This window comes from Narcine bancroftii, chromosome 8 (genome assembly GCF_036971445.1).
Source record: "Narcine bancroftii isolate sNarBan1 chromosome 8, sNarBan1.hap1, whole genome shotgun sequence".
Taxonomy (NCBI): Eukaryota; Metazoa; Chordata; class Chondrichthyes; order Torpediniformes; family Narcinidae; genus Narcine; species Narcine bancroftii.
The window spans coordinates 51231656-51247060 of record NC_091476.1 but is presented as its reverse complement, the minus strand read 5'-3'; the positions used below and the strand labels follow the sequence as shown (position 1 = coordinate 51247060).

The 15405-nt window shown below is 37.3% G+C and overlaps 1 protein-coding gene across 6 annotated transcripts in view; it reads left to right on the top strand.

The window, feature by feature from the left end:
- Positions 1 to 15405, top strand: part of klhl13 (kelch-like family member 13) — a 182973-nt gene that overhangs the window by 14311 nt on the left and 153257 nt on the right. For 3 of the 6 annotated variants that reach the window (XM_069893676.1, XM_069893677.1, XM_069893687.1), the window contains exon 2: positions 14034 to 14204. The exons of the other annotated variants lie outside the window; for them this stretch is intronic. In XM_069893676.1, the coding sequence (XP_069749777.1) occupies positions 14034 to 14204 (171 nt within the window). The remainder of the gene's footprint in view (positions 1 to 14033; positions 14205 to 15405) is intronic. 6 annotated transcript variants of the gene reach the window in all.

Below are 15405 nucleotides of genomic sequence, written 5' to 3'. Positions count from 1 at the left end.
TGCTAAAATTTTAGCTATAATTTTATAATCTACATTTAACAACGAAATCGGCCTATATGAAGATACTTTCAAAGGATCTCTATCTTTCTTTGGAATTACTGTAATTAAAGCACTAGAACAAGACTCAGGTAATTCATAATATTCTCCAACTTGGCGTAATACATCTCCAAACACTAGAGAAGTCATCATAACATTTTTTATAAAATTTGACCGAAAATCCATCATCACCAGGTGATTTACCCATCCGCATTTCCATCATAGCCATTTGCAGTTGATTTTTCAAGGGCTCTACATTTATTTTAAGTTGGACTGAGGGATAGAAACCTTTTTTTTTCAGATGTTGAATTAAAATGCGTATCAACAGGAATTGTTTTTGCCTTGGTCATTGCATGTTTGTGATTGGATGTGTAACCCGTTAATTTTTTTGTATAAACCGTTTTGAGGTACAATCAGGTTGCCGTGCTATAATAGTGAGCATTGCTACTGTGATTTAAATTGCAAGGTCTTTGTTTACTAAATGAGTACAGGATTAAATATATAATCTTATTTGCTGGTGATGAACTTGAAACAGCACTGATATTTTGGCACTTGGATGGAAAATAGCACAATGTTCACTACAACTTTCAATTGCTGATTTTATTCCAAGAATTGCTATCTCAACAGAAAGAATCATTGTTTACTTTTCAGTTGTCCGTACTCTCATAAATCAGAGGCAATCATTCGTGCAAATGTAATCACAAAGAGAAATTGCTTTCACACAGAGAAAAGTGAATCTTTGGAATTCTAAAGAGGGGTCTAACTGAAGACCAAGGTTAATGGATTTTTAGGAAATTCAAATATAATAGATCATGACAGAATAATGGTGTTTAGTAGAACATTATTTTATTAAACAGCAGAGCCCAGGTAACGGGCCAAACGGTTTTCTCTATTTTTAAATAATCAATTTTTTTTTTACTGAATTCTTAGAATGTTGTTTGCAATCCTGAACTTTGAAATGTCATTTTGAAGGTGTTTTTATTGAACAACATAAATGCTTCCTTTATGCCACTGTGTTTTAATTAATGGTGGCAATATTGCAGCTGCTATAATGACTGCACTGACCAGGGAGGAGCAGAGATGTCTTCCGGTGCACCTCCATAGGGTCCTGCTGCTTAGCTATCCAATCCAACACCCAGAGAGTTCAAATTGCTTATAGAACAGGACCGTCAATTTTATTTTTACATAGAAAAGCACAGAAATCTGTGTCCAAGGTGAGGATGCCTAACATTCAGCAGCCCAGATATTGGATTGATGGCTCTGGGGAGCAATGGACTAGTTCAGCATTCCAGAGCAGGAGAACAACTCCTTCCCACCCATCCTCTTTCTTGCTGAGAACAAAATCTGACAGGTAGGGTCCAACAGCAGCAGACCAGTGCGAGGTTTAGTGGCTTAAGGCTTCAAAGCAAACTGCTGGCTTCTCACAACCAGTTTCTGGGAAGCAAGCACTGGAACCGAGATTCATGATGGAGCCAATGTCAAGCAGTGCTTCAGTAAAGCTTTGGGCACTGACATCTTAATCACATTAGGGATTTGGAACCAGAGACTGAGGACTTTGTGTGATTTTACAGGGCCCACAAAAGAAAACAAATTTTGTGTATTTTGTGAACATGACCAAAAAAGGAATCTTAAATAGTGGATTTTCTAATTATAATTATTGATCTTTGCTAAGTGTTATTTCTTAGAACTATAGACATTACAGCTAGGCCGAACTATTTTTCTGCCTAGTCCCACTGAACTGAACCCAGTCCATAGCCCTCCTTAACTCTCCCATCCATTGTACTTGTCCAAATTCTTCTTAAATATTAAAATTGAGGCCAAATTCACCACTTTAGCTGGCAGCTAGTTCCACACTCCCATCACTCTCTGTGTAAAGAAATTTGCCCTTATGTTCCCCCTAAACCTTTCCCCTTTCACCCTTAACCCATGTCCTCTGGTTGTATCTCACCTACCCTCAGTGGGAAAAAAACATGTACTCTGTCTATACCCCTCATAATATTAAATATATAGAGAGAGAGAGAGAGAGAGAGAGAGAGAGAGAGACCCACCCACACACACATACACCCCAACACTCCTTTCACCTTTTATCCAGAATTCCAAACAACACTGGCACATTTCTTGGTAGAAGACATTCTACATAAGTAATGTTAATTTCCTCTAATAAATTCTCAATTTTCAGGGGGGAGACCATCCCCCAGTCCCCACCCCACCCCCCCTGGTTGCCATCTTTTATCTTCGGTGAAAAGATGACTCTTGACCCCCAGCACCCGGTGGGAAAGAAGCAGGTGGCAGCTGGCTCAATGTGGGAGCAATGGCTGTCTTCCTACTATAATCCCTCACGCAGCGGGAACGGCAGAGCAGTTCCTGCTGCATGGGGGATTATGGATAATGAAGACAATCGTTGCTCCCACATTGAGTCATTGCCACAATCCAGTGCAGTTCTCCATAAACTCGGGCATGACAACACTGCACGCTTGCTGCCAATTTGGGAATTAGATTGAGGGGTGGGCAACGGATGATGCTGCACTGCCGGAGTGTGCCTGGGGGCTGTCCCGATGAGCTGGGGGGGGGTGCCTGAAAGCCATTCTGCAATTTGTGTCTGGCCTTCTGCCCCACTTGGCCACTGGCTCCAAACAGTTGATGCTGGCCACCACCTTTTTGACTGAACTCCCAAGCCACCCCACTGCCTCCAACCTCCACCTGACTGACATGTTGGTTGAGAGCCTCCTGTATGGTGCATGTTGTACAACAGCTTAGCCTGGTCAGCACCCCTCGCACCCCCCCCCCCCTCCCCACCACAATCAATCTGGCCTATGGTGCAAAATAGTTTGGCATCAGCCTTGGGTGTATGGGTGGGGGCGTCCGATGGACGGGTTGGGGGGATGTGACGGACAGCTGGGGGAGTGGTGATTGTCGATGGGGGCTAGGTGAAAGGCATTTGCTTAAAGAGACCAAAATAAAAATGATTCTGAAATCCAGAAGATTCCAAACAATGGCAGGTGTCTAGTCCCAACGATTCGGGATAAAAGGTTAGGTACCTGTACTTCAATTATATGGTTTTTATTAAAAACCCATTTTGAGTGCTATGTTTAGCTTTGGACACTAGGCTAACTTCCATTGTCCCTGCATATGCATACACAAAATGGTATTAGAATTGAAAAGAACATATTTTGAAGACAAATTTTATAAACCTAACTTGGATTTTCTTATTTATGGAAGTTTTGAAGGCTGATTAAATTGTTTAAAATGGCAGAAACTGCATAGTTTTGGTATTGCAGAAATTACTGCTGTTGTTGGTATTTTGAATTAATGGATATGCTCTCAAACACAGTTTGTTTAGGTAAAATGAGGAGGCACTTAGTCAAAGTTTACTGGCAAATTGATTCATTTTTATACTAAGGCAGTGGATTGACTGGAAATGTGCCCATTGGAATTGTGAATGAACACACGTGGCCTTTTCAATCACTGTCTGTTGTCAAGTTGCGTATGTATTTCCAACGGCATCATAAGTAATTCTGACACACTGTATTGGTAACATGACATGCAAAGTGTTAGGTCTGCTTTGTTCATGAATGAGTGAGTCAAACACCAGACTGAGTCGAAATCAAGGTTCTTTGTTCTTTATTGCCGGATTGTAACACTTGCAACTAACAGTGTTAGTTGGAGAAGGCGCATTCTGCTGTTATCAGAAAATGGTGTTTTTTATATAACTTAGGATACGTACTTAGTAAATTATCATACCATGACATTGTCCAATGAATAAACTGTTGCTGTCCCTCTCTGCTAGCCTCCTGCACATCAATTTGTCATCCCCACTCTTATCTTGAGAGTACAAGGTCACAACTGCATCTTGTTACGGCCCAGCATTGGGAGACTCCCTCTACATTCCCAGCTCATGATGTTTTTACCTAACAAAAGGAATGGAGAACTGAAAAATTGTAGCTTGGATTTTGGAGTTAGCACTGAACTGGATGTAATCACTATCGATTTCCAAGTTAAGCTTGTATTTGGTTTATTCATAACATTGAGGATACTTGAGCATTCACAGAAACACCCACAGATTGAAGCTCAAAAGGAAGATTTTTGACCTGTTTAGTTCCATATCTCATTCCTCTTTCCAAATGTTTCTTTTAGATAATTAATGTACTCCCTTTTCAAGCTACCCTTGAATATATCTCTACAACTACCTACTCATGTCTGTGTATTCAGAGTCAAACCATATGCTGCACCAAAAAAAAAGAACTTGTGCCTTGTCACTTTTGTTCTTTGGTCTTTATTCTACATTCCTTTGTTTCGTCTCTTCAGCCAATCGTTCTCAGACTATGCACTGCACATGTTCAGAATTTAGCCCTTTGGCCACCATATTTTTGCCAATCATGATGTCAGTCTAACGATCCCATCTGCTTACACATGCTTGGTATCCCTCTATTTATGTGTCTGTCTAAATGCCTCTTAAATGTTTCTATTGTATCATCTACCATTTTGTACTTAACACCTATCACTGTGTATGGGGAGAAAAAACTTGTTTTGAAAACTTCCTTTGTATATTTCCCCCTCTCATAGTAAACCTTTGCCCTCCAGTATTTGACATTTTTACCTGGGAAAATTGCTATCCTAATATTTGACTAAGCTCACATCATAGCTCATACTCTTCATTCCAGGCAACACCTTGGCAAACTTCTGCACCCTTGCCAAAGCCTCAACTTCCTTCTTGTAATGTGGTGACCAGAACTGCCTTACTCAAGTTTTATACAACTGCAACATGACTTGCTAACCTTTATGCTCAATGATGAAGGCAAACTTCCCATGCACATCCTTTCCACTATCCACATGTATTGCCACTTTCAATGAGCTGTAGACTTGTACCCCAATTTCCCTCTATACATCTGAACCTCAATGCTCCTAAGGGTCTGTCATTCCTTGTATACTTTGCTGTTGCATTTGTCCCCTCAAAATGCAATACCTCATACTTGTTCCATCTGTGATTTTGCTGTCCAAATTTCCAACATCCATATCCTGGCATATCCTTTGACAACTTTCTGCACTATTCCCCTCTCCACCTATCATTATATAATTTTAGATTGTTGTCTCCAGAAATGAGTGCAGGCCTCCACTTGTGATCATCCATTTGTTTTAGAGGTTTTTTGTCTTTTTTGTTCTGATACCCAATATGTCAATTTATAAAGTTCAAGATTCTATTTTCTTTTTAACTATTTTCTTTTCTTTGTCACTTTCAGTGAAGTCTTCATATAAATCTGCACACCTCTTTGTCCTTGTGCCCATTTCAGAATAATGCCTTCTGGTTATATTGTTACTTGTATTTTGGCTGGAGGAATAACTCTGCAGATTGCATTTCATCTGCTCAGGTTGCATTTTTCACCAAGCAACCCACATTTCTTTGAAGTCGATGCAAGAGCATCATAAAATTAAAAATAAATAGAAGCAGAAATAGAACATTAAGCTCTGTGCCTACTTTGCATACAAAGTATCATTACTGATCTTTTGCTTTAATGCCTCTTATTTACACTAACTCCATGTCCTTTTTCCATTAATGTCCGAAAATATATTGATCTCAGTCTTGAATATACTCAGCAATTGAACCTCCATCGACCTTCTTGGTTGATAATTCCACAGAAAGTTAACTTCAGGGTGAAGATATTCCTATTATCTATTTTAAATGGCCAAAGATTTATTTTGAAATACTAACCATTGGTTCTTGACATTGCACCCAGGGTAATTATAATTCCTGTACCCACCCAAATGTGCAAGGCTGTTGGAATAAAGAACAATTACAGGTGATTTGTGAGAGAAATATCCTAAAAACCTACAAAATTGTTTGAAGGCTCATCAGTATAGACGTGGGAGGGTGGGTGAAGGATTTTTTATTTGAAATGCTACTTCTCTTTACATAGATACCAGCTGACCTGCTGAGTATTCCTGAGCATAATTTTAATTTTAGATGTAAGAAGCCATTTTCTCTGGAATGGGATTGTAGAGCAAGATGTCACTATGTCCAGTTAGGACTGAATTAAGAGGATATTTCTTCATACAAAGGATGATTAATTTTTGGAATACCCTACCAAAGGGATTCATTGATTCTGTTACAAACAGATTGATAGATTGCTGGATCAGAGTAATTAGAAATTCTGGTGAAAGGGTAGGAAAATGCCATTGAGGTCGATGATTAGACATGATCTTGTTGAATGGCAGAGCAAGTCTAAGGGACAAATGGCTTAAGCATGCTCCAATTATATATGTAATGATGGAAGGACTGCAGCAGTTCAGAAAGGCAGCTCACTGCCACTGCTTCAAGGACATTTAAGGAAACAAAATAAACATTGGCCTTGCCTACTGACACCTTTGTCAGTATGGATGGGGTGGACAATTCCTTGAAAAATGGTTGAAAAATGAATCTAACCTTTGACCCTAATTTCTAATGAAAAACAAATAAATTGCATTTCATAAAAATGGGAATATAAGTTAGCATAAACTGGTTGAGGACAAGGTAAACCCCATTCTTGGAAGTGTAACAAGAAAATTTAAATATTTAATGAGGTGGGTGGCATCTATGCAAGGTTGGTGGTACAGTACAGGATTTGAATCAGTGGTTAATGGAGAGGTGTGGTATGTAACAAAGCCTTGAATGTAGTTACACCAAATGCAACTTGTACTTCCTGGCTGATACCCTTCCTGCTATTTTAACCACTACTTTCTAACTAAAAAGATGTTTGAAAGAGGCTCATTATTAGAAAAGAGAGGCAGAGGAAAAGAATAAGGCATGATCAAATGCAGCTGACAGACATAGATGGAAAGAGAGAGAGAATGTGTTCTATCAGCGTAGTTCAGATTTGGAGGAATAATTTATTTTTGGGTTCTATCCTTTAACAGTAGTTTTATAAGGAGACAACATGAGTAAAAACCTCTAGTTATTGACTAGACGTTAGCAACCACGATTAATACGAATGGAATGTAAGCAAACAAATTTTGATTTTGTGGCCTTGACTTGTTTCTGGCTGGGTTCTCAGCTAATTTTTAAAAATTTCCTGAATGTTTTTAAATGTAATAATTGTTTAATTTAAAAAAAAATGTATTTTTATATATTTCATTTTCCCACAATATTAAATCATTTTAAAGTATTTTAAATGTCTATCAGACATTGAAAACGGCAAAACAGACCTTTGAACGCACAAGGTGTTAAAAAGCATTCAGGCTTTGGGGCTTCTGAATACAATGTCAAGTGGTCTGGGCGCTATATTTAGGATGGTGCCAGAGCTTTAGACTTTGAAGCTATTGGGAACTATGAATGGGGAAATTTAGCAAGTGTAGTGAATCAGACTGAATGTGATTGAACCCATTGCTATAAATGGTGAATGGGATCCAAGGAACATTATTCATCATATCCTTGCAGGAAAGAGAAGGAACACTTCATTTCTGTAATTTGTCATCTCCTCCAAATCAATGAGAGATGTATTGTTTATTTCAATGCTTTCCAATGTTTCTTGCTTAATTTCAGACACTGATGGTAAATTCAATTTGTGTAAAACATTTGTGCTGAGCATTTTTGGAGTATGGCTGTATTTTTAAGTTTTAGGACATAATTCATATCTAGAATGCAGCTGTACTTGTGAATTCTTATCCATTCTGCTGACTTCCGGTTGCAAATTGCACCATTCAGCAAATGCAATTTATTTGTTGCTGCGGACATGTTGAAAACTTTGTTTTCATTTGACAAGATACAGCACTGATATTTAAATATAATTGTTGCACTATTTGGCTGCAGAATTTCCTGTACTGTAGTAGCGTGTGGATTTTGAGCTGACTTTAGAGTTGGAGTGGTACAGCATAAAGACAAGTCTTTCAGCCAATGAAGCCTCTTCTGAGCATTTTACTATTCTCCCCACACTCCCAGATTATGCCATTCATCATCACTCCAGGGGTATTTTACAGTGGACAATAATTGTACCCACCCTCACTATTTTTTATGATGTAGGACACCAGAGCTTTCAAATGGTTCACAGGGTGAAGGTGTTAAATCCAAGCACACACACAGAGGCAAACACACCTCTTCCCCCCCCCCCCACCCGCCGCTTCCCCCCCCCCCTTTAGGTAGATCCTAGCTGTGTCTTGTGTTCTGAGTTGTCCTGAAAGGCATAAAATGCAAGTTTTCCTTTTGAATGACTATCCACCAATGTAAAGTGACACCTGCTCACAGTTGACATTCATGTTTGTCGAGAAGTCTAATAAACGCTCAAGTCAAAATATGCTTTTCCTAATACTGGTAATATCGCTGAAAAATAAATTATTAATCTTATTGTTATGAAAGATCCTCTATGCAAATAAGTTTTATATCTGCCTATTTTACAACAGCTGCACGGCACTTTAAAATGAATTAGTTTGTTGAGTTTTTAAGACTTAATATGGTTGTGCTTGGAAGTATTATTGCAGGCTTTATTGAGATCAAATTTATCATCAAGTTTATTTGTTCCTTCTCTGTGCGAAATCAAAATTCTATGTTTGTCTGTAGCTATGCAGATGCGCAAGTTGTACTGTATCAGTAAGTGAAACATTATTTTACATTATTTTACTTGTTTTATTTTTGAAATATGGACTTAGAAATTAATCTGCCTTGTATCAGAATAAACAAGTGAAAATCCTATTAACCAGCTTGGTGCATTTTTCTCTGAGTGTTTATTCGATTATGATGCAAGAATTTTATGCACCCTGATGGTTATTTACTTCTGTCTGACTCACCCAGCTAAATTTGGTCAATAGTGGTTTAATGCCCAAAATGTAATTTCAATGAGATTTTGCATCTTGATGGTCTAAGACACACATGTCAAACTCAGGCCGCAGGCCAAATTTGGCCCGTGATATAATCATATTTGGCCCGCAAGATCATATCAAATATGTATTAGAGCTGGCCCGCTGGCCACCGCATTAGTATAGCACATGCACAGCTAATACTACAAATCCCAGAATGCTTTGCAAATGGGTTGGCGCCGGCCCGTCAGCCCGCTAATCGCCCCCACCTCCTCTCTTTACTTTCATTAGCATCTGCGACCTGTCGCCCAACTCACACGTAATAAACCCCTTACGAAAAATGGCCAAACGAAAGACAGAAAACAGGACCTTTCAAGACAGGTGGGAGGCAGACTATATGTTCATCATTTTAAAAGACAAACCTGTTTGTCATTGAAGCAAGTTGTTATTTTTTTGACTTGTTGGCTTGTGAAAAAAAATACATTTAAAAGGAGCTTAAAGGCTAGAGAGAAATATTATTTATTGAATATTTTATTTCTCATTTGTTAATGCTTCTTCTGGAAAGAGTTTAACCAAAACTATTATTAAACATTTATTTTAATAAGAAAAAGTTTAACATTACATATGTTGAAAGAAGAGAAAACATGCAGATGTTGAAAATTTTCAATAAATATTTAATTTGGCCCACGACTTAGTCGAAGTTTTTAATTTTGGCCCTCTGTGAATTTGAGTTTGACACCCCTGGTCTAAGATGACTAGCACTGTTCACTGCTGTTATAAGTCCAGGGACCCCAAAACCCAGCAGCAATAGAAATTCACTAAGACAAATGGTTACTTTTTTTTTTAAACTTTATTTAAAGATTTTATCACAGGAATAAAAAGAAAAATTACATTTAAAGAAAAAATATAAAATAAAATAATATAATTACAATACAAACATCAATAACCTAACTTAATTCAACCTAATCCCCCCCTACATATACAAGAACTAAAAAAAAATCTATATATATATATAAAAAAACCCCACCCTTCCCCTCCCCCAAAATAAAGAGTGAAGAATTAGTAAAATTAATAATATATATAAAAAAAAACACACAGAGAAAAAAAAATAACAAATAAAAATAATAAAAAAAAATATTTATCAAGTCTAAAATATCGTATCTAGGAACATACTTAAATCAAACTTAATTGCATATACTTAACAAATGGAGTCCACTTCAACTTATAAAAAGACATCTTATATTGAATTGAAAAAGATATCCTTTCCATAATTAAACAAGACTTCATCTCTAAATACCACCTATCCAAAGACAAATAGTTACTTAAACAAAAGTTGCTTTTAATTTTCTTTAAACATAAAAACAGAATCAAACTTCAAACTTATAACTATTTTTAACTTGACTTAACTTAACCCCCCCTTCTAATTCTAAGCGCACGTGTATATAATGTGTATATGTTCAGGAAAGTTCCTTGATTCACAGTCCAATCTCACTTCTCGCTTCTCCAAGTTCACTGTTATCAGGCAATTCTTATACTGTGCACAGAATTTCACATTTATGAATTTTCACCAGGCTCTAGTGCACAAGTAAATGGTTACCGCTCAGGAAGGTTCTATTTGGTTTCAGAGAGAGATTTGTTGCTCGTTGGACACACACAAACTGATTTCCCACGATCACCTACTTCAGTGTCTTGCTGAAGAAACTTGCCCCATTATGGATTTTCTAAATGATAACCTCTTCTTCCAGGTCACCACAGAGTTTCTCTTGTTTCCATTATTTTAGGAGAAATACTCTAGACAGCCATTTCGTCTTGTAGGACTACAAGGGTTTTTCAACAGGCTGAACTCAGAACTCACAACCCATCTTCAAAATGGGGTTTTCCACAAGCTTTCAAACGCCATTGCAGAAGTCAGTTCATTCTCTCCCTCTCCCTCTATAAGAGAGAAATCTTGTTTGGTCTTTTCCTCTCTCTCTGCTTGTAAAAACCAGAACCTCTTGCAGGGCTAACTGCACTCCTTGAAAGCTCTTTATCAGCGCTTTGAGCCTGGACTGTTTATTTGCACCTGCCTTTTAAAATTCCTTCCCAAACAATCCCATTGCATTTTGCAATGCCACTCATACCTGCATGACTGGCTTCAGCCAAGCTCTTTCATTTTAAATAGGATATGAAGTGTTACTCTGTTTATGAAGTGATCTACATGCTAAACCCCCACAATCTATCTTTTATAAAGACATATTAATATATAATATATAATATAAAATATAATATGCCCTGTAACACTGCCAAGAGTTTCAAGCAAATTGATCCAAACTGTGATTGTAGTCACCACACGGTCCAGTAGTTTCAGCAGATTCCCTTCAAATTTAAGGGAAATGCCAGAAGACGCTGCAAAATAAGAATTAGTTTCATGTTCAAAAGATGAGAAATGAGTGAGAAATATGAAAATATGAGATTGATATGGTGTTAGAAACTATTTCTACCCAAGTTTCACAGGGTACATCTTCAAATCAACTTCAGAGGAGCAAAGTCTTTTTAAGCTAACTATCTGCAAAATAGTCTTTGAAAACCTCAAATTCACGCCAGCATCAATTTTTGCAACCAGCGCACAAAGGAAATGAATATGTGCACAAAAGGTTAGTTACCTAAAAGAATGTAGTAATTAATAATTATACTTAATTAATGCAATTATACATGTATTCCCACCTCACTGACAAAAGGCAAAGGAGGAAAAACCCAACACCCAACCCCAACCAACCAATTTTCCCCTGCAACTGCTGCAACCGTGTCTGCCTGTCCCGCATCGGACTTGTCAGCCACAAACGAGCCTGCAGCTGACGTGGACTTATTACCCCCTCCATAAATCTTCGTCCGCGAAGCCAAGCCAAAGAAGAAGATTAAAAAATGCAGTTTTATTAGCCATGAAATAGGCTGTGCCAAAATTATCTTGAAATAATTTCAAGTTTACATTTGCACGAACATTCAGTGCGCAGATATTTTTGTCACAGGAAAAAAAGCCCACAACATAAGATTTTTGCATATATTGGAGCTTTGTTGTCCATTGCAGAAATCTAAAAATATCTCAAGTCACAGTGAGCAGCACTCTTGTTTAGTCAATGAAACCTCCATTACATTTCAGATCCCTGAAAAAGAGCATGCATCCCACAAGTATACATCCTCACAGGCACCTCTTCATCAACTTTGTGACATTTTCACGTGGAAATGTCTTTCTGGATGCAATGCTCTTTGGAAGCTTGTGCAGATTCCTCTGTTACTTCACTGCCATTATAGTTGCATTTCCTTGCTGGCTTCTCCTCTCCCCTGCTTCCCAAAAATCATGGTAATTTTAAGGGCTGCTTCTTGATGTCAGAATTGTGAGGAAAGTTGCTGCCAACATGGGAAACTTGACCTCATATTTTTATAGCTATACCGGTAATTGTTTAAAATACTGTTAGAGAGATGGCTAACTGCACTTTAATGCTGGAAAAAAATAGTAGAAGTGAATTTCTAGATCTTAATGTCCATTTTACATGCGATGAGAATGAATTTTGAACCCAGTGACATCCATTATGACATCATAGCTTGACAACAGAAAAGAACTTGCTGGGCTCCTCACATTGCAGCAGGTTTTTAATATGTATGTCAAATTATTAATGTATATGTATTTTTTATATATATCAAATTATTTTACTTTTGGAAGAGAATTGCTATCAGAAGAGCACATGGCAGCTTTCCCAACAGGTTGTAATTTTCATTAAGTAATTACATCCTAATTCTGGGCCCCACACTTTAGGATAAATGCTCGGCGGCAAAGGGAAATAGGATCAGGAAGGGCATTCATTGGTAGTGCTGGGAAACAAAAAAAAACTATGACTTTTGATGGTATGGAGAAGATTGTGGAAAGATTGGATAGTTTTCCTAAATTATGAAAAGCTGTTTCTACTGTCAAGTGAGCTAGTAACTGGAGGACATACCGTTCTGAAAAGAAACTGGATGGATTTGTGAAGGGAAATGTTTTGATTCAGTAAGATATTATATCTGGAGTGCACTCTCCAAAAGGTGGTAGATGCAGTTTCTATAACGATTTTCAAAAGAAAATTGATACATCTTTGAAAACGAATAATTCACTGTGATATTAGCAAGGAACAAACTAATCTTAGCTAATCTTTCTAAGTTAATTTAAATAGGATATAATCTGAAGGTTTCATTCCTAATGGAGACCTAGTCGATAATTCATGGATTGGAATATCAGGGCTGCAATTCTGTAGATTTATTTTTTTATTCTTTGATTATCCATTGGCCAAATTATGCATTTCTGGTCATTATTGCTTGTCACCCAAGTTGCAATTCCCCATTCTTTGACAAATGTCTGCTCTTGTGTAAGGATTTAGGTTGTGATGCCCAAGAAGACAAATGAAACTCCTAATTTATCCAATGTAATTTATCTTTTCCCTTTAGAAGTGACATTGGACATTGAAAGGGATTATAAATCACTCCAATCTTTAAAATATAAGACGAGTACAAGATCACTTTGATCTATGGAAGGTTTAAGTATTATATATTGCTCTGAACTTCTCAAAAAATGGTATCAGCAAAACCAAGATATCTTCTTAGTTTTGGAAGGAACAGAGCATCATATATTTAAATGGAATATAAAGAGGACCCTGGTGGATATAGAACTGGATTTAATGATTGGATAGAAATAGGATTTTGAAATAAGGTAGTATTTCTCAACCCATTTTTTTCACGGACCCTTTGTGATAAATGGTTTTATAAGTGATGCATCAAAGACAAATGTTTTTAGAAATCAAGAAAGATGTAAAACAAATTTATAAATGTGACAACAAAAATCAAACATTTCCCACCAAAACAAATCAAAAATTCTGTTTGGCATCTGGGAAAAGATTCAAGCTCTCTAGCAACATGCCTGCATCCCAGCCCACTGGTGGTCAGTAGGCTTGCTTTAGGTGGTCCACAGTAAGTAGAGGAATAATTTTTCCAAGGAAATATCTTAATAGTTTTTTTTTAAAAATTAGGTGTTTTTTAAAATACAATTTATACAATTCCCCTCTGGGGGAAAAATAAACAAGGAAAGTTAACATTTATTTAAAGACAATTAAAAGTTAGGGAGGGAAAAGGAATGAGAATGGTTTAATCAGATGCTGTTAACTTTGAAACTGAGGCAAGGTGTGAAAGGTAAGAGTTAATGGGGTTGATTTTGACTTTTGGGCGATCAACAGGCAAGAGCACAGAAGGAACTCATCCGTACTCACAGAGAAGAGGCAACCACGAATTTCAGTCACCGGCCTCATTAACATCGGGCCACAAGTTGTGGGGCACCAAGCAGACATCCTGATGCAGTTCGCAGGATTAAGGCTGGCCAATATCGGACCACCTCAACTGCCATCAAGGTATGTGTGGGTGAGGCTGGGTTCTCAGGGTAGCAGTGGCCTTGTCCTCTAGAGGAGAGCTTTTGAGTATTTATCTGTCTATTATTAAATAAGTCCATGAGGTTGAAATTGGATGATTGCCATGCTGAGTTAATTATATGACGAGACAAAATACGTCATGGTTTTGCTGCTCAGTTACTCAGAATCATGCCTGGGTTTTCCACTCTCAACCTTCTGTCCTATCAATGTACATCAGGTACCCTGGTAGGAAATGCATAGAATTCCCTTTCCATTGGACTTTCAACTACTTTGCTCTGCATCCTACCTTGTAGCTGGGGAAACTTGTAGAATTCCAAGCACTAATAGGAAGTTATCAGGAAATTAATTTCAAATGTTTGGTGATGTGAAATTCCTCCAGCTATTTCCTGACTCTAATCTTGTGAAATGTTGATTCCATAGGATGCTCATGCGAGGTAGTCATCCAAAGCAACTGGATAACTGGCTGATTTAAAGATGTGCCAGATATTAGATAAGACATACTGACTTCTTTTGATTTTCCTTTATTTTAAGACTAGTCTCTTGTTCCTGCAGTCCTACTTTTATCTGGTACTCTTGCATTATTATTATTAAGATCACCAGGTTTGCTTAAAGGAATGATATTGATTAAGAAGAAATGGAAGATCAATGATGGAATGCAAAGTAGATAGACTGTGATTATCCATGGGACCCTCTCATTTTTTTTTGCAGGTAAATGGTGAGCACATCTACATAAATATTGGACAGCTCATTTAATGATGCCACCATGATACTTGTTTGTCAAATATGATCATCAAACATTTAATCAGTATTGTTTTTCCTGTGTGACATTGATTTAGGATGCTAAAATTGTCATGTTTATGTCACATGGTATTAATTTGTGAATAGATTAATTTTATTGCATAAAAAGGAGATAAATTAGTTCATAATGAACTGTAATTTAGGTGGTAGAAAGGTCTATCTATTATGAAAAAAATGTGTATTGAATTGAACTTGAAGCAAGCCTGTTTCGATTGATTTAGTAGTTTTGCATAATGACATTCCAGTGATTTTCTCCTTCAACTCCATGTTTTTAATAGCTTACATAAAATCTATTGTATGTTTAAACAATAGCATTACATATCCCAAAGGATATTTTGCCGAAAGAAACTGCAGAGTCCAGATCAGGGATCAGGCAATTAAGCTG